Source organism: Euleptes europaea, chromosome 3 (genome assembly GCF_029931775.1).
Source record: "Euleptes europaea isolate rEulEur1 chromosome 3, rEulEur1.hap1, whole genome shotgun sequence".
Classification (NCBI taxonomy): Eukaryota; Metazoa; Chordata; class Lepidosauria; order Squamata; family Sphaerodactylidae; genus Euleptes; species Euleptes europaea.
Window position 1 is genome coordinate 97,562,022 of NC_079314.1, and position 20,597 is coordinate 97,582,618.

Genomic DNA, 20,597 nt, shown 5'->3' on the forward strand with positions numbered 1-20,597 from the left:
TTCAAGAATTATTTCTGTGGCATTAACAAAGGCTCATGTATACTCAAGAATTATAGTCCATGAAAAATCACGAAGAGACGAAGAAAGGTCCAAGGTGGGTCTATCACAAGTACGCGTTTTGGAATCCAATCCTTCCTCAGCTTGGCGACCACAACGATGTTTAAAGAGACCAATAATAATGGCTTCTAAAGATAATTATAATCATAATAATAATAAGGCTTATCAAAATGGCTACAGTGACAACTTATGAGTGTTGAGAATACAACCCACTGAAGATGAGTGGTTTTCTTTTTTAAAAAAGCATTTTAATGCTGTTTTATTTTTTTATGAATTTGCAAGTTGTCTTGAATGTCATATCCTTGATAAAGGCAACATAGACACCTTAAAAATGCAGTAAATGCACTAAAAAAACATACATCGATAGTGTTGTAACAATAGACTTAGAAGGCTCTCTGAATTCCCATATCTTTGCAAGGGGATAGACTAGAGAGTTTAAAAAGTAACTCTCTATTCCCTTGCAAAGATATCTCTTTTTCCTTATACCAGTGCAAGGAAAAAGACTAGAGACTTACTTTAAATAAAAAAGGAAATCTGGGAATTCAGAGAACCCACCAAGTGTATTGTTACAACACTCTAGCGATATGTTGATATTTTAGTGCTTTTTTAAAAAGCTGGGTTCCTTTGATACCACCAGTGACACCACCAATGACGACAGCACCCTCCCTTGAACATCCTCATTATTGAAGGCATGTGTGGAAGAAAATTAACTGACTCCACAATGCAGAGGGAGGGCAGACATGCGGAAGAACCGTGCCCAAACCGATTCCAGTGCTTGTGGATCGACTGCAAAGAAAATTAGGAGTCGAGTGTATGGAAAAAGCCCTGAGAAACTCAGCAAGTTTCCAGGTTGCAGGTAAAATTTCAGCAATCAGAGATAAGACAACAGGATCTTCTGTAGTGGCTACATAGCTCTTTGCCTCCATATCTACAAGTAGCAGATTGTGCAAAACAGGTAAATGTAGTTATTTTTAAAATATCTATGCTGTCTTTATCAAGGATGTGACATCCAGACAACTTGAAAATTCATTAAAAACAAAACAGCATTAAAGTGCAGCAATTTTTTAAATACCAGTTTGCAGAACCCAAAATTCTGGCTATAGTACTTAGTATCCAAGCGCAACAGATCAGAAGAGACTAGTGTGGTTATAGTAGTTGTCATATCAGACCACAGAAACCAAAGTTCAAGTCCACCACCACCACTGTGAAGCTCACTGGGTAACACTGGGCCTGTCTCTCAGCCTAACTTTCCTAACACACGGTTCTTGTGAGGATAAAATGAGGAGGGGAGAATTGTGTATACCACCGTGAACTCCTTGGAAGAAGGGTAAGATAAAACTGGGAAGAAGGGTAAGAGCCAGCGTGGTGTAGTGGTTAAGAGGGGTCGTTTGGAGCGGTGGAATCTGATCTGGAGAACCGGGTTTGATTCTCCACTCCTACACATGAGTGGCAGAGACTAATCTGGTGAACTGGATTTGTTTCCCCACTCCTACACACGAAGGCAGCTGGGTGACCTTGGGCAAGTTACAGCTCTCTTAGAGCTCTCTCGGCCCCACCTACCTCACAGGGTGTCTGTTGTGGGGAGGGGAAGGGAAGATTATTGTAAGCCGGTTTGATTCTTCCTTAAGTGGTCGACAAAGTCGGCATATAAAAACCAACTCTTCTTCTTCTTTTTAAATATCAATACAACAGCACAGAAAAAAAGAGAAATATACTTAATTATTCAGGCTATGAAACTGCAGCAGAATGTTGCTTCAGAATTTTGATTTATTGTTGTGTGGAGTTTACATAGCCCTGTCTTCAGCCTGTTCTGGTTTGTATGAGTGATGCCCCATGGTACTGAAGTTAGATACTCCACAGGAACCTCTCATGATGCTCTCTGCCTTGTTTACTCACTAATTTATCCACCTCCACCGTCTAAGCATTAAGGGCTTTTCCTGCTCCCTTAACAGGGTCGATATCTTTCATCCTGTGCCTTTAACAGTTTTGATGCAATGCCTCATGATGTAATGTTGCAGCGTACAGAAGGAGGCAGCAGGTGGCCATTTAAACCTGTAACCTAGACAACTAGGGTTATAATTAGAGAGGAGCGGGGAGTGGAGAATGTGCTGGCCGAGGGACAAGCAAGACGAGGCCTAAGAGCAGGGAATAACGTTTGCTTCCTATGAGAAACAGAGACTTCCCATGCGCAGTTGACACCCAATGGAAGCATTTCTCTAAAGCACTGGTTCCCAACCAGGGGTCCATGGACCCCCAGGGGTCCGCGAGAACTAAATTAAGGTCCGCGAAACAAAGTTATAAACCCATAATAAATTAATATTTTCAATTAAAAGTTCTCTATTATAAAATATATATATTCAAATATAATTCTAAGTTTAATGTTTAACTAACAGTTATGATTAAAGTTTATTTTCAAGTTCCCGGAATTTTTATTTTGAACCTTGGGGTCCCTGCACCGAACAAAAAAGTCCTAGTGGTCCCTGGTCAAAAAAAGGTTGGGAACCACTGCTCTAAAGCCTCTGCATGGATGTTGTAATGTACAAAGCAGACCTCCTCAAAAGAGAGCCATGGAAAGCAGAAGGTGCTATGATGCGGTTACTGAAGAAACTTTTTCAGGTTTCATTGTTGACCAGTTCTTAACAGTACAGGAATGATGTCCTGTGTTGGTAGGATTGCCAGGTCCCTCTTCACCACCCGCAGGAAGTTTTTGGGGTGGAGCCTGAGGAGGGCGGGGTTTGGGGAGGGGAGGGACTTCAATGCCTTAGAGTCCAATTGCCAAAGCGGCCATTTTCTCCAGGTGAACTAACTGATCTCTATTGGCTGGAGATCAGCTGTAATAGCAGGAGATCTCCAGCTAGTACCTGGAGGTTGGCAAGCCTATGTGTTGGATATGACAGAGTGTAATACCCTTATGAGATAGCTATTATGGAAACCTACTCCGTAAAATATGTGATGAGGGGGGGAAAAGCTTTATCATCTTGTATCAGCCTACAAAGAGGCAAAGGCCAAACTCTTTTCGAAACCTACGTGAAGAAGTGAAGGCCCATGAAGAGTCCTGGGGGAATCTCATTTCCTCATTCCTTCTCTCACTCTTGCTTTTCCTCTTTGCTCCCCCCTGCAGCTTTTCCTACTTCCTTTTCTCCCACCTCCCTCCTCTTTCTGGTTCTCCCGCTGGCAGTGTGTGCTCCCCTCTGGGTTGCCAAAAGCCACTATGCGTCCTCAGACAAAGATTCCACCTGGACCCCTCCACGACCCTGATCCAAACCATATGTCTAATACAGTAATTTTATATTTGTACACATATACATATGTGAACCAATATAGGACACATCTGATGAAATGGGCTGTAGTTCACAAAAACTTCCTATCAGAACAAATCTTTAGTATGTAAATCAGTAATAAATCTATTTCAGTTTACCCTTCTACTTTTACCTAGCACAAAAGCAAGGGCAAATTTATTATCTAGTGGTACTGCCTGAACACATGAAGCTGCCTTACACTGAATCAGACCTTGGTCCATCAAAGTCAATATTGTCTACTCAGACCGGCAGCAGCTCTCCAGGGTCTCAGGCAGAGGTCTTTCACATCACTTACTCGCCTAGTCCCTTTAACTGGAGATGCCAGGGCTTGAACCTGGGACATGCTCTACCACTGAGCCATGGCCCCTCCCCAATGAGATGTACTGGGATTATTGGTATTGATTTTGTTGACATGTTTTCTAAAAAGATTATGTCATTTGTCATATAACATGAAGCTTATTGTCTATAATAGTAAATAGTTTTCCCTTCCTGTAACAACCCAGACAGATGTGCAGTTTTGTGCCTCACCAATCTGGTATTGCATGATATTAATGAATAACTGCAGGAAATAGGGACCCTTGCATCACTGTCTGCCCATACACATGGATTCTCTGCTGTGACCCCCCACATTATGGCATGGCCACTCTGATGAAGTCAGGAAGGCTCCCACTCTCTTGGCATTCCACAAACTATGCAAAACTGAATTATTCAGGAAGGCATTTTAACAAAGGTAACAGGACTAAATTATAACAGAATGGTTCAGGAAGATTAAAGGAAAAGAGACTGTGGACTATATTACTACGTATAGTATGTACTATCTGTTGCTGCATGTATTATCCTACTATATAATTTCTGCATTGTTTAAGATGTCATGTTAATACTGATGCTTTGTTTCAGACTTCTCCATTCCTAATCCTGTTACACTGCTTATTAGATGTGCTATCCTGTTGAATGCATTGATTTATGCTGCGTAATCTGCCTTTCATCTCAGTGAGAAAGGCGAACTATACCTAACGTAAATAACAATCAACTAGGGACATTCAGTTCACTAGAAAATTGGTAGGCAATATTTATTTATTTACATTTTATACTCCACCTTTCTCACTGGTACTCACAGTGAATTACACAGAGTCAATACAATCAACAAGATGGGACTTTTAATAAACAGTGAAATAGGATTTGGGTTGTAAAACCAACCAGAAGTCTAAAAAACAGAACTGAAACAAAGTATAGTGTCTGTTTGCTGTGTGTACTGAATTTGCTGCTGATGTGTGCTGAATTTGTATAGATAATTTGTAAATTATCTGCAGATTAAAACACTACTGGCTGTTGCAAACTGTACCTCATGATTGAAATATATACTGAAGTTTTAAAACTTTGAAAATGTTAGTGTTTAAGAGAACCCTTTGCACAAGTTCCATGTATAAATGGGGAAAGGACTGCAGTGGCAAAGTCTGCTTCTGACTCATGTATGTACACTCTACTGTATGAATTGATGTAGGCTTGTTGGCACGGTAACTGGAGGGCATCTGCAAAGTCTATAATACTGCCAGTTGAATCCTAAATTTTAAAACTTTTATGGAGTTACTGACTTCATGCACAAAGCCTAGGCACATACAGTTTGTAAACACCTAGGACTAGAGTTAGGCATTTTTAATGCTCCCTTACGTTAACAAACAAATGAACAAACAAGCCCCTAAAACCCTTCCTACATGAATTATGCAGCAAAATAACACATTGTAGCAGGGAGAAAACAATGCTAATGCTTCTCCTGATGTTTGATAATCGTCAGTAAGGGAACATTAAAAAACAAAAGGGAAAAAATATTTGCCCCAGCTGTGTGGAAGGCTTGTGGCTTTTATTTATACCCTGCTTTTCTCCCTCGTAGGGACCCAAAGTAACTTATCACATTGTTCTTCCCTCCTTCACCTTATCCTCACAACAACAATCCTATGTGGTAGATCAGGCTGAGAGACTGTGGTGGGTCCAAGGTCACCTGGTGACCTTCCGTGGTAGACTGGAGATGTGAACATGGCTGGTACAGATCCTAACCCAACAATGTACTACACCAGTTCTCAGTGGAGTGGCATAGCCCAGCTCACTGTACATCCTTACTACCTCAGTAGCATCTTATTATGTTCTGTCTTTAAGGCCCAGTGATGCAGAATCAGTAGAAGCATGACTTCCACTCTAGCAGAGGGAGGAATAGGGTTGCCAGCCATTCGCAACCAGCAGGAGAAGGCAGTTGCTGGGATGGGGGAATGATGTCGTCCTAGTGGTGCAACATCCCTTCCAGTTAATGCTCAGAAGTGACATGAAGCTGGCCTGATGCTTGGGATTCATCAAAACTCTATGGTAAAACCATAGAGTTTTGGCTGAGTCCCAGAGAATCATGTCAGTGATAGGGTTGCCACATGTGAGTTGGGACATTCCTGGAGATTTGGAGGTGGAGCCTGGGGGGGTGGGGTTAAGGAGGGTTCTATTTACCTACATAATAATAAGTTTAATACGGTCCAAGACCAACAAATAAAAGATATACATAAATATACATACATAAAAAGGATAGCAAGTATATACTCCAATAAATACTTGTAATCACTCACTCATAAAAAGCCGTTGATATTTGGTATCATGTTTAAACAAGCAAGAGTTGCACCCCCCCAAAACTGGTGGATAGACACAACCAACTGTTATTATATGCGGATGATGCCGTTCTTCTTTCTAGAACAACTATTGGAATCAGGAGGGCATTGCGCTTGCTTGTTGCCTATTGTGCTGATAATCAACTTGAGGTTAACTACTCAAAAACTAAACTAATGGTTTTTGCTAATAAGCCAAAACTTTATTCTTGGTGTCTGAATGGGATTAAGATAGAACAAGTACACTGCTATAAATACCTGGGTGTGGTCTTTCAGGCAACAGGTTCAAGAAATTCTCACATAGCCCATGCCTCCGCAAATGCCCAAAAAAGTGCAACAGCTGTACAAAAATTTTCTGGACTAAGGGAGGACATTCAGTCACAGCTGCTGTCAAGTTATTTAAAGCTAAAACCCTTCCCAAATGTTATATGGGGCGCCGCTCATTACTACAGCAAACAACTCCATGATGGAGAAAATCCAATCCAAATTCCTGAGAGCTGTTTTACAAGTCCCTCCCAGCATCTCCAAGGCTGCAGTTCGAATGGAGACAGGGGAGGTCACAATTGAAGCAAGGATATGGATTGCTTCGATATCCTATTGGCTTAAAATAGCTTTACGTCCTAAAGGACTTGTTAATTTAATTTTGCATGATACTTTTGTTTCCCCCTGGTTGAGAAACCTGAAGAACAAACTAGGCTACTATGGTCTCTCACAACATCTGCTTCTATCAATGGACTATTTACAGGCCAGGGCCTTGATAAGGCAAAGAGTTCTGAATGTAGAAAGGCAGCATGACCTAAATAGAGTTAAAAACGTGTGTTACAACTGCAGCACTCTTACCAACGTGGTCCTGATGTCTTATTTTAACCACTTGGATAATCCAGATTACAGGAGGGCCTTCACGTTGATGCGATGTAACATTCTCCCTTCAGCTATTTTGGAAGGAAGATACAAAAAGTTACTTTATGGTGAACGTTTATGCCCCTGTTCTGATGGTAGTATAGAGACCCTCCAACATGTCATGTTTGACTGTAAAATGTATAGTACAATACGAGAAGACATTTCCTCTGTAATAGCTGGTTTCCCAGGGAGATCCAGAGCAATCCATCTCTCTAACATGCTCTCAGATATGGAGCTAATTTTTAAAGTGGCCAAATTTGGATGGCAAGCTATGAGGACTAGGCATGCATGGGTTGAACTCAATGGTTGAGCGATTTTAGACTTATATTTATGTTGATTTTTTTATGGTTAAGGAGGGAAGAAACCTCAGCAGGGTATAATTCCATAGAGTCTACTTATTGAACTTATTCAAAGCATAAAGGACCTTTTGATGATCTCTAAACATTTCTAAAATGACTGACAGGTTCTACTCTAGGAGAGAAGGGGCCACCTGTCATTGATGCAGTTTTCTTCCCTGGATTGCTCCACCTTGCAGACTCAGGGTATATCACAAATTATTTTCACCAGGTCCATCCAATAAGGAAGCCGGGCAATTTTCTGTCAGATTTGTACTTTGTAATCATCAGTTCCTTTGTATCCACCAGGCTAGACCTTGATGCTGAATAATGAATGCTGAATTACTAATCCTCTCCACACTTACTTGTGAGTAAATCTCATTCACCTCAGTGAGTCTTCCTTCCAAGTATATGTGCATATATTTGGACAGTTATGGCTGCAGCCCTGTGGATACTTACCTGGGGTAAATCCCATTAACATCAGTGAACAATCATGCATAGTTGTGATGTTGTGATTCTTATGTATGCTGTCTTGACAGTAAACCTCTTGGAATTCTATAGGATTTACTTCCTGTTGAAATACAATCCTAATTTCAGGATCTTTTTGCAAGCCTCAGTTAAACTTGGAATGCTTTAGAGATTGAAGCCATCATAGGGTGAATTCAAAAGTGACATTACAATTTTAAGTAGATTTTCAAGGAAAGTCAAAATTTAAAAACTAATTTTACTTCAAGAATCTTTACAAACTACAGAGCTAATTTAGTTGGGTCTATTGTTAGTACCTGATGTGGTATGTAAAAGAAGGAAGAAACTTGTTTCAGCATTTTGTGCTGAATTAAAGGTCTGTGGTGCCAGCAAGTTGGTGGAGATATCTTTTCCCTACTGGTACTCAACCAATCTCTGTCTTCCCTCTTGTGTTACCATGGAAGACCCCATTGAGGACACAAATAAGGATGACCTCTAGAAATAGGAACAGCTATGCTTATCAAATGCATACCACCACTATACTTATAGCCCACCTTTGTCATCAGTGAGACTCAAGGCAGATTATAAAATAGGAAAAGCAATTCAATCAGAGAACAAAGATCTCAAATAAACAAAGTACTAGGACTGGGATTACAGAACTGGAAAAATAATGCAAACAAAAAACTGTCTAAGGCAACAAAAACTGTCTGAGGCGTATCATACCATGATGGATAAAGGAAGGTTACAAAGGTAGATGACATTGTAGTAAAAGGGGAGGTGAGACATACGCTAAACATTTCAATAGACTGCAGTACTATATCCCTTATAGAAATGACCTTCTGTGCTGTTCCATTAAACTGCAGTTCTAATCCCTTTAATATAATGCCCTCCTGAACATTTCTGTTTTGCGCATTCAGTAAAATGCTAGAACAGTGGGGGCCTTCCTGATCCCTTCAGGGACGGAGGTGGGACTTGATCCCAGGATTTGTTAACTGTAGAATTGTGATGAACATTACTGCTAAGGTGGTAACATTTCCTAATTCAAAACAAACAAATCTTTGTTGATTTACAGAGAGTTGGATTGAACGATGTCTCAGTGAAAGTGAAAACAAACGTTATTCCAGTCACACATCTTTGGGGAATGTTTCTAATGATGAAAGTAAGTATATGCCATTTTAATTTTCAATAGAGATTCATAGACTTGTGGTTCCAGGAAGCACCAGTTTATCTTGCCTTTTTATCTCTTTCCCCAATTTTTAATGTTTTGTTGTGTTTGTTTTTAACTGCTTGTGAGTATAAAACATCAGGAAAAGGACTGGTGTACTTTTCTCCCTACTATATTCTTCTTTATAATTCATACGTGCGTGAGTAGGTTAATATGAGTCACTATTCAAGAATACCCAACCCCTTTAGTCTGGAGCAGGCATGGTTTGGGCCACATGACACAGTCCCCTTAGGCATTTATTATTGTGTTCTACAGGTTGTGTTTCTGTAAGGCCTTGGAGCTGTTGCATTACTGGTATCTGTCTTCAGACAGTGTACTGTCAATCAACAATACATGTAGAGAATGGTTTACATTTAAAGATTTTCTTTTTGATCTGAATAAATCTGATTATTTTTTTTAAATGTAGTGTAGACATACTTTGGCTCCTCGTAACCACAATCCAGACCTGGTGAGCAGATGCATTGCTCACAAAATGACTCCAACAAGCAGAAACAGCCCGAGATTCAAGTCTGAGGGGACATTTCTTCCCTACTCCTGCATAATGTAGACCTGTCAAACCCTCTACATATACAGAGCAAAACCCCTCAGACACTGAAAGATACTTTTGGTTGCCATCCTCCAGGTGGGGCCTGGAGATCTCCCAGAATGTTAACTGATCTGCAGACAATAGATATTAGTTCCCCTGAAAAAAATAGCGGGTTTGCAGGGTGGACTCCATGGCATTATAACCCACTGAGTGCACTCCCCTTCCCAAATTCTGTCCTCCCCAGGCTTGATCTCCAAAGTTTCCAGGAATTTCTCCACCTGGAGTTGGCAGTCCTGAAGATATGCAAGTGCTCATGCTTGCTTGCAGGACTATATCATGATAATGCTGATGATATTAATAATCTGTGGTTACTTCCACATGGAGACTTTGTTCTAGTGTGGAATCCAAACTGAAGTAGGGGTTTCTTTTTGTTTTTTAGCATCCACATGAAGCAGTCCCCTAATCATCCACTTTTCAGGTTTTCCCCTACTTTGCTGTGACTGAGTGTGATCTCTCTCAAATCTGGTTTGACACAATCTTTTTGGGAAAAGCACCTTTGCACACTTTGTGAACGGGAAGGTGCACATTTTTGGAAGTCCCACACACATCAGTGCCATTTTCCTTGCCTCATCTCCACTGCTCCCACTCCTTCCACCTGCTGTGTCTATAAGAATTGTTCAGGAGTTCCTCAAATTTAATTCTGCTTGACAAAGTTTCAGTAATAAGAAAGTAAAAATTTACCTTTTAGCAATTTATCTGTATTAAAATAGCTAATGACATATACATCTCTGTAGCCATCATGTTTGTAAGGAATATATGCTTGGGCCCAGTCTATGCATGATTAGGCTCGAATCAAGTTTTTCAGAATCAGGTCCCTGGCTGAACTCTAGAGAGGAGTACTCAGATCAAAGATGCCTGAACAGCCAATAGCATGGCTGTGGTGTGCACAGTAACTAACTGCAATCCTAAAGAGAGCTACACCCTTTTAAACCCATGGATTTAGAAGGGTGTAACTCTGTTCAGGAGCGCACTGTAAGGGGGTTAAAAGGATTACCTGGAAATAAGCAGCAAGCCAATCTAAATTATTAGTGTAGATGTGTAACATGCATTGGTAAATTACTATAGAACAGGACTGGATCCATCCAGATCAGCTGGATAGCTCCAACCTGTATTCAGTCACAACTAGCTGGGTCAAATCCTTCATCCTGCTGAAATCAGTCATGTAACCGATGTCACCTCTAAAATTCATGCAATATATACATTTTGAAAACTCAGTGATAAACCAAAACGGTATATCAGTTTCAAGAGCGTTTACTTGGTGGCAGCTGCAGAATTCAAAACTGAATGCTTTCTCATCATGATATTAATAATTAGCTGATTCCAAACTCTAGCTGCAACCATCCTGACACTGACTTTATTGTGATTGTTCAAATTTAAAATTATTTATTAGCAGTGTTTTCTTATATTTAAAATCAACATTCTTTGACATCACAAGCAAGGCTAGTGCCTATGATAAACAGGACATTCTAAGTGGTGGCTCTTTCCTTGTAGAATTCTGTTCCAGGAATGGCCTATTAGGCTTGTTTGGTCTGGATTACTAGACTGCTAGTAAGCATCTTTCTAACCTGCTATTCCTTTAGGGCTATGGAAACTGAACAAAAGAAGAACGATTCTATCTGGTTTAGTGTGAATCTTAGTGTTAATGTGGTCATTATGCTGTTTGGCTGGTTTAACTGTAATTGTGAACTATATGATGGGCTGAAAGGAAGAATATAAATGTAAAAACAAGCAATATGAGTGGTAGCATGGGCAAATATGCCATGATGCTCCTGCAGCCTTTTTGGTGTGGCAAATGTTTGCTTTGCATGAGAGGGAGCTGCTGGGATTGGCAGCAATCCTAAAGGTCAGTTCTCATAAGCATGGACATGAAAAGCAACTCTGTACAGATGACATTTCTAGGCAAAAGCCAGTGCAGGAAGAGAGGGAACAAGAGCTGTCATAGTGGCCCTGCCTCTACTCATAACCAAACACAACCCTCCCATCGTAATCATAGGGGCAGAGCCTATGTATGTACACTCTGTATGCATGTAGGCACCATGCTGAATGTTCTAGCAACTCTTCATAGGGGAGGACAGAGCACACTCCCCCACTCCATGCACTGGTTTCTACCTACATATGTCATCTGTCCAGGGCTCACGTGATTTCTTATCACTTGATGATGAACTGCTGAGTGTATGTATTTATCTGAGAAGCATTAAGGAGATGTGAACATACATGAAAGTTATATCTGTGTTTGTTTGCTTATGATGGCTCATTCGCATGTGTAAGTTGCCCCTTCTTGTTGCAAGTCACCAAGTGAGGCATATGAAAATTCTGGAATTCTCTCAGTGAAGTCTCTTATGTTACTAAACAGAATGTTATCTTTCAGTTTGTTTGTTTGTTTGTTTTTGTCCTTCTACACACTTTTACTATTTATTTAGAGTGGCTTTCACGTCAACCATATGACTGTCCTACATCTCAAACGAATGCTGAACCAATATCACTCTAGAATTACTGCCCAAATGTTTTTGGCAAGCTGAGGTGATGTCATCACTTGACCTCTGATATTACTGGTTTAGCTTGTCTACTTTTACCTTGTCCGCCAGGTATCTGAGTGGACTGCTGGGTTTTTGTATGATTCGAACCCTTTTGAGAGGCTTCTTTGTTAATTTGTTCTTCTGCTTTGTTTGGCCAATGTGTAGCCACAACCCGTATATGGCCATTGAAGTAGCCTTCTGGCTTGCTTGGGTGATGTCAATGTGTCTGTGAGGTAGGCTGATAACATTTTACCTCACGTTAGTTAAGCTGATGTCAACTCACTATCCTTTGTGAAATCATTAGCAGTTCCTAAGTAGGCTAAGCTGATTTGAAGGTGCTGGCCTGTGTGAAGATTTTTATCTGGATAATTTCAGTTTAATAAAAGTTAATGACAACCTCAGGCAACTGAAACTATACTTCCCTCCTCAATGGCAGTGAATGGCTGTAATTCTGAACCAGGTAATATCTTCTGCGATTGCCAGCCTCCAGAGGGGGCTTGGAGTTCTCCCATAATTACTACACATCTCCAGATTACAGGCATCAGTTCTGCTGGAGAAAATGATGAATTCAGAGGGCAGAATTTGTGTTATACAATAGGTTCTAGGTAAAAATCTCTCCCCAGAGATTCCTCCCTCCACAGGCTTTGCCCCCAAATCTCCAGGAACCAGAGCTGGCAACCCTAATTCATCACTGTTCACTTATTTTCCATTGTACTATTGTTGTGAAGAAGGGAGGAGGTCTGACTTTGTTCTACAGATCAACAGGCTTAATAGCTCCCACTCTGCCATGGAGGCCTTCTGGCTGACTTTGGGCCAGCCACACCTTCTCAGCCTAACCTACCTTAAAGAGTTGTTCTGGGGATAAAATGGAGGAAAGGACAATGATATAAGCCACTTTGGGAACCCCATTGGGGAGAATGGTGGGATATAAATGAAGTAAGTAAAGAAATAAATAGTCCCTAGAAGGGAAATATCTGACCCACAGTGTGGTGTAGTGAAGAGCGGTGGTTTGGAGAGGTGGAGTCTGATCTGGAGAACCAGGTTTTATTTCCCACTCCTCCATGTGAGCGGCGGAGGCTAATCTGGTGAACTGGATTTGTTTCCCCACTCCTACACATGAAGCCAGCTGGGTGACCTTGGGCTAGTCACAGCTCTCTTAGAGCTCTCTCAGTCCCACCTACCTCACAGGATTTTTGTTGTGGGGAGGGGAAGGTGATTGTAAGAAAGTTTGATTCTACCTTAAGTGGAAGAGAAAATCGGCATAAAAAAACAACTCTTCTTCTTCTTCTTCTTCCTCCTCCTCCTCCTCCATCATTAGGGATAGTTTACCTCTTCATTGGCCCTTCTGGCAAGAGATTGAGCTCTTCTGCCTCCTCCTACCTCTCTCAAACTCTGCCTGGTTTCCCTGTTATATTTCTTTAATATCATGTCATTCATTATTCTCCGAATAAAAAGAAAATAACGCTTTTGAAAAATCCAGTGTGGAAAATCTCCAGATTATGGCTCAATCCATGGAAGTCTGTTAATGTGCCACTCTCTGTTTCTTTATGGTTTACGCAAGAAAGCACAGGACCACTGCTTGCTTGGCAAGATTGCAGTGCCTATGGTCTGTCACTAAAAAAATTATATGCTCATTCACACTTCCACTAGTTGTACTTTGTATGTTTCCCGAATTTATCCTGGGAAGTTTGAGAATGTTATTCACAAAGCTGTTCCCTCATCCTCTGGTTAGTGCCAAAGAGATCTAGCATGTCCCTTTATATTGTTTTTTTCTCAACAGATGAAGAAAAAGAGAACAACAGAGCATCTAAACCACATTCTACTCCAGCTACCCTGCAATGGTAAGATTTTCTTTTTTAAAAGTGGAAAACAATGTAATCCTGTAAACATTTAAAGCTATCTGTTTTGTCTGAAAGGAGCAAACTTTAATAGAGAATATGGGGATTGGTTTAGTAATGCTTCAGTGCTTTGGTTCTCTGAACTATGTCAATGCTCTATAGTCAGGTTGTGAGTATAATCTGCAAATGCAGGAAAAAATGCAGAATGTAGTTCTAGGTGGACAATTCTGCTTCCGAGACTGTGGTTTTGTTTTTGTTTACTTGTTAAAAACACATTACTAGTATATATGGTAACTCCTGCTAAAATCTCAGAAACTAGCTTTTGGGTGAACATAAGCTCTTGCTTCTCTCCATAACTAGAAAAACCAGTATAAATTCTGCAGAACAATAAAGTGTTCAGAAATATACATAATAAAATAAATTTTGTTCTGTGCAGTGCTCTTCAGGAGGGGTTTGCCTAGGTTCAGACCGAATGAGTTTCAAGTCACCCTCCATCTTATTGAACCATATTCCATAGATATAAATACGAGTTCCCTTAAAGCAGGGCCACACTCATAGACTTAGGGTTGCCAACCTCCAGGTAGTAGCTGGAGATCTCCTGCTATTACAACTGATCTCCAGCAGATAGAGATCAGTTCACCTGGAGAAAATGGCTGCTTTGGCAACTGGACTCTACGGCATTGAAGTCCCTCCCCAAACTCCGCCCTCCTCAGGCTCCACCTCAAAAATCTTCCACCGGTGGCGAAGAGGCACCTGGCAACCCTACACAGGCTATTTTCATACTATTATTTAATTTTGCAGGGAATATGGTATCATTGTTATTGGGGAATCCGCACATCTTTCTCCAGCTAAAATAGGACTTGAATGGGACTTATATTTTCCTAGCTTTCAAACCACAGTTTGTGTTGGTCGGTTAAATTTTATTTTTCTCTCCAATTACTATGACCAATTCCCTGTACCATCTTCCCCACATTTGCATGGGCTGTGCAGATAGTCTGAGCCAAGAAGTCACAGCTAATTAGATCACGTAGTTGCTCCCAAAAGAAAACAAATACTGGCAGCAATATTCACTCACTTTTCCAGCATCCTCATTCATAGAGGTTAGCAAATCTCTAAACCCTTGGGATACTGAGCTCTGAGGGAATGCCAACATATTTGTCATCATATCTCAGACTTCTGAGAGATGAAAAAGCCTACTGTATTATTCAGTACACTTCCTTGCCAATTCAACTGCTTTTACCTCTTTATCCCATGTTTCCTGTGTATATATTTCTCACACATATCCCCCCCACACACACTTTTTGCAAAAGAACACACATCTTCCATTAAATGTTATTCTAGGTAATACATTTGAGGATGACAGTTGACCATTTTGTCACTGTTTATTCCTGGCTCTTCCATTCCATTCAAGCAGGCCTAAGGTGATTTTTATGCTGATCACCGAACTCTGAAATTATTATTAGTGAAATCAGTGAAATTGGAAATGCTATGAGAACTCCTGTACGTAATAGGAACTACTTATTTATTCCAAATTTCTCTGCAATATCCAGGGCACAAGTTGGACTAATACAATCACCCTGACAAAACATTTCAACTAAACTTCTGATCCCAGTTCATCCCTAAACCTTAAGATCATACAGCAGCTGACTGTACTATTTATTTAGGAACTGCTTATGTCAACTTTAATTAAACAAATACAGAAAGGCAGCTTACAACATATATTCAACAATAAAATCAGCCTAAAAACGATAGCACAATTGTACAGGCAAGGACATGGGAATGACACCAACTCTGTTGTTTCAGAATAAACATGTTTTCAGTTGATGCCAAAAAGGCCTGTAAAGAAAGGGCTAGATAAAGCCCCTGGGGAAGAGTGTTCCATAATTTAAGGGCAGCTGATGAGAAGGCTTTTACGCGGAACCAAAGTGCTGCAAAGCTGCGGTGTAAACTCGGTAGTGCATGCCTGTAGGGCTGGCATGAAGCATTCCACTTTAAAGAACTACTGTAGAAAAATGCAGCAAGATGCTGCAGTCAGCATTAGTGTAAGGAGAGAGATTCCAGCGCTTGCTGCACAAAAAACAACAATGAAATTGCATGCTTGTACATTTTTCCTGCACTTTCTGATTAGTGCTACTGTTGTTAGAAGCTTCTATTGCTAGGACCCAGTAGAAAAAATGGAATTTTTCATTAAATTGTTTTCTTATGAGGCAATTCCTTATTTGTTGCAGATATTCAAAGCGAACTGTACCCTTCCCTTTAACGAATCTGATCCTATGTTAAGCTCACACGAGTCTCTTTGGTACAGATGCAGGGATATAAGTACAGATAAAGTGTCAAAGATAGGACATTTTGGAGGACATTGATTCATAGGGTCGCCATGAGTCGGAAGCGACTTGACAGCACTTAACACACACACACAGAGTGCCTACTGAACAGCAGCCACTGACTCTACAGTGCTAGCATCCTTCTCTTAAGAACGTATGAAAGGCCACACTGGATCAGACCACAGCTCATCAAGTCCAGCAGTCTGTTCACACAGTGGCCAACCAGGTGCCTCTAGGAAGCCCACAAACAAGACAACTGCAGCAGCATTACCCTTCCTGTGTTCCAAAGCACCTAATATAATAGGCATGCTCCTCTGATCCTGGGGGAAATAGGTATGCACTTTTACTAGTAGCCATGAATAGCCCTCTCCTCCACGAACATGTCTACTCCTCTCTTAAAGCCTTACAAGTTGGCAGCCATAACCACATTCTGGGGCACAGAGTTCCCAATTTAACTATGTACTGTGTGGAGAAATACTTCCTTTTATCTGTTTTGAATCTCTCACCCTTCAGCTTCAGCAGATGACCCTGTGTTCTAGTGTTATGAGAAAGGGAGAAAAGCTTCTTCCTGTCCACTCTCTCTATACCATTCATAACTTTATAGACCTGTATCCTGTCTCCCCTTAATCGTCTTCTTTCCAAGCTAAACAGCGCTAAGCGTTTTAACCGCTCCTCATAGGGCAGTTGCTTTAGCCCCTGAACATTTTGGTTGTTTTTTCTGCACCTTCTCAAGCTCTGCAATATCCTTTTTTAGATGTGGTGACCTGAACTGTACACAGTATTCCAGGTGTGGTCTCACCATATGTTTGTACAAGGGCAATATGATAGCATCGGTTTTATTCACTATTCCTTGTCTAATGTTGGCCAGCGTGGAATTTGCCATTTTCACAGCAGCCATACACTGGGTTGGCATCTTCATCAAGCTATCCATTACCACACCAAGATCCCTTTCTTGGTTTGTCACTGCCAGCACAGATCCCATCAGGGTATATGTGAAGTTGGGATTTTTTGCCCCAATATGTATCACTTGCTCACATTGAATCTCATTTGCCATTTTAATGCACATTCCTTTAGATTGAAGAGCTCCCTTTGGAGCTCTTCACAGTCTGATTTTGTTTTAACCACCTAAATAATTTGGTATCATCTGCAAACCTGGCCACCTCGCAGTTCACCTCCAACTCCAGGTCATTGATGAACAGGTTGAAAAGCACCGGTCCCAACACAGATCCCTGAGGGACCCCATTGCTCACATCCCTCCATTGTGAGAACTGACCATAGATTCCTACTCTCTGCTTCCTATTTTTCAGCCAGCTCTCAATCCATAAGAGGACTTGTCCTCTTATCCCATGACTATGAAGTTTGCTTAGCAGTCTTTGGTGGGGGACTTTGTCAAAAGCCTTTTGGAAATCCAAATACACAATGTTCACAGGCTCATTCCTGTCCACAGGCTTATCGACAAAAAACTCTAAAAGGTTAGTGAGACAGGACCTACCTTTACAGATGCCATGTTGGGTTTTGCTCAGCAGGCCTTGCCCTTCTATATGCTTGACAATTTTATCTTTAATAATGCTTTTGATCAATTTACCTGGAACAGATATTGAGTTAACTGCCCTGTAATTTCCTGCATTCTCCAGTCCTCTGGAACAAAGGCTGATCGAAGGGACATGTTACATATCATTGTTAGAAGTTCAGCAATTTCCCATTTGAGTTCTTGAAGAACTCTAGGTTGAATACCGTCTGGTCCCTTTGACTTGTTAGTTTGCAGTTTGTCTAGACTTCCTAGGACTTCCTGCCTTGTTATCACTATTTGCCCCAGTTCCTCATTCTCCCCTTCCCCAAACCTCTGTGAAGGAAAAGGAATCTGCCCTATATCTTCAACAGTGAAGACAGATGAGAAGAATTCGTTTAGTTTTTCAGCAATCGCTTTATCCTCTCTTAGTGTTCCTTTACTCCCATTGTAATCCAGTGGTCCAACTGCTTCCCTAGCTGGTTTCCTACTCCTAATGTACTTAAAGAATTTCTTATTTTTGGTCTTGATGTGTTTAGCGATATGGCCCTCAAAAAAATTTTTTCATCTCTAATTGTTTGTTGGCATTTCCTTTGTGCAAGTTTGTGTTTGCTTTTGTTTGCCTCATTTGGGAAATCCTTCCAGTTTCTGAAGCCTTTTTTTCTCTAATAGCTTCCTTCACCTTACCCGTTATAGCCATGGTGGTAACCTCTTGGTCTCAATACCACCTTTCCTGACCTGCGGTATACAATCTAGCTGAGCCTCTAGTATTGTGTATTTGTGAAACCCCATGCTGTTAGCCGCCCTGAGCCATGCTTTGCTGGGGAGGGCGGGGTATAAAGCTGAATGAATAAATAAATAAAAATAAACACAGGTATGTTGTACATTCACAGTCTTCATCAGGAGATTATCAAACTTTATGGATGGCAGTTCTTTGGAAGAAGAAAAATATGCTTTAAGCAATCCTAAATGTGACAGAAAGTCAGAATGTGAAAGTCCCACCACTTGTTCCCTTTTTGTTTTTAATTCTACTGAATTGAATGTTCATAGGTAGCAGATGTCTGCATCTTTTTCTTTTACCACACACATTCAAAACAGGTCCTGTCCCATTTCTGCACCTGCTGATCGCTCCATCTTTATTTTTCCACTCTCTTCTTTCTCCTTGCCCTGACCCTCCACATTGTCTCTGTGTCCTGGAAACTTTCAGGAATATTTTCTCTTACTTTGACAACCTGTAGCCTTAAATGTCCTGCATGAAGTCAGATTTGTAGCTAGACATTTTGAGGTGCCGGTTGTGTTAAAACATCTTTCCATGAACAGGATGTGCTTTATTTCAGCAAGTATGTTCCACCTAATATATTATGAATTTCATTTTAAGAACATTTGTTGCTGTGTCCATTTTAAACACTTCTCTAAACTTTTTCAAGGGCCATTTATGCAGGGCTGTTTCCCTCATGGTCACCCCCACTGACTGCTCCAGTGCTTCGTTTTGATTATGCATGCCTTTCCCAAATGTCAGAGGTTGCCTCGCTCTCCCTGCACGTTTCCGTATGTTTTGCCCGTGTTTTCCAGATGCTGTTTTAGCAAGAATCCGGAAAACGTGGGCAAAACGCGTAGAAAGGTTTTGAGGAGAGCGAGGTGACCTCTGGTGGTCGGGAAAGGCATGCATAATCAAAACAAAGCTCTGGAGCAGTCGCCAGGGGTGACCGAGGGGAAGCAGCCATGCATAAATGGCCTTAGTCAACATAGTCCTGTTTGCAGACTATGTTGCCTTGGGTTGTTGGTTTTTTCTTGGTTATACTGAACTTGCAGTATATATATACCCTGCCAAGCAATTCACCAAACATGAGAGACACGTTACTAGTGCTACATTTTCCATTTTATCACAAACAAATCTTCTAATTATGTTTAGAATATGCAAAACTCATAAGCAGATCCATGTAAGTGGAATGATGTAACTTAAAGATGACATTATGTATTTATTGGACCTGTTCCTCTTGTGACAAAGAGGTAAAAGGAATCTGTTGTTAGCGTAAGACAGTGGCCTAACCAATCAGGGGGGGGGGAGCAAAAGGGTAGGCAAGGAGCAGAACCTTCTTGCTAAAAGCAAATATCCCCCTGAAGCTTCTCAAGGGGTCAGTCCACCCTACATAATCTACTCTTGACCCATTACTGGTTAAGAGACATTTTTGGTTTCTTCTGTCAATCTCTTCTTTGGCCAAAACTTGATGGTAGCATATTGGCTGAATTCCCAGCTGACAAACCCAATGCTGACCCTGTCCCTGCAGGCCTGAGTAGAATAGAAAGGCAGAGATTTTCCACTGGTGCTGGTACTACTGTGTTGATATTTGTTATGGCTGTGAGGAGAGGATGTGACTATTGCCTAGTGCTCAAGCAAGGCATTAAGGAGCTCCTTTATACTGTGTTGATCAGTCTGATGTGTACCATGAGAGAGGACTGGACTTTTATCCTGTTTTAGTAGAACCAACGACTTTCATCTGAAAGGAGCTATGTGCTTCATGCCTCTGCCATGAAGATAGATCCCCTTTTGGTTTTACTGATACTTGGAAGATACACAACGCTTGTCAAAAATCAGGAAGGAACTGGGTCGAACCACAGTATATTGCATAGATAATATGATCACAGTGTACAAAATAGTCTTTACATACCCACCACTCTTTGAAACTGGCTGCTGCTAAACTGAAATGGACTATGTATGTGTCCGCCAAATGCAGACATCCTGAAGAGCGGGTGTCTTCCTTTTTAATCTAAGGCTTGGTCTATGCACTCAGTTAACTGAAGCGGCAATGAGGTGGCAGAATTCTGAGGTGGTAGATTGGACAGCACTTTAGACTATAGATTACATTTAATATATATATTAGGGTTGCCAACCTCCAGGTACTAGC

The 20,597-nt window shown here is 41.0% G+C and overlaps 1 protein-coding gene across 1 annotated transcript in view; it reads left to right on the top strand.

The window, feature by feature from the left end:
* The window catches only part of RFX4 (regulatory factor X4), a 91,404-nt gene that overhangs the window by 24,219 nt on the left and 46,588 nt on the right, over positions 1-20,597 (top strand). The window contains exons 2-3 of the mRNA XM_056846230.1: positions 8,768-8,854; positions 13,803-13,863. Of these exons, the coding sequence (XP_056702208.1) occupies positions 8,768-8,854; positions 13,803-13,863 (148 nt within the window). The remainder of the gene's footprint in view (positions 1-8,767; positions 8,855-13,802; positions 13,864-20,597) is intronic.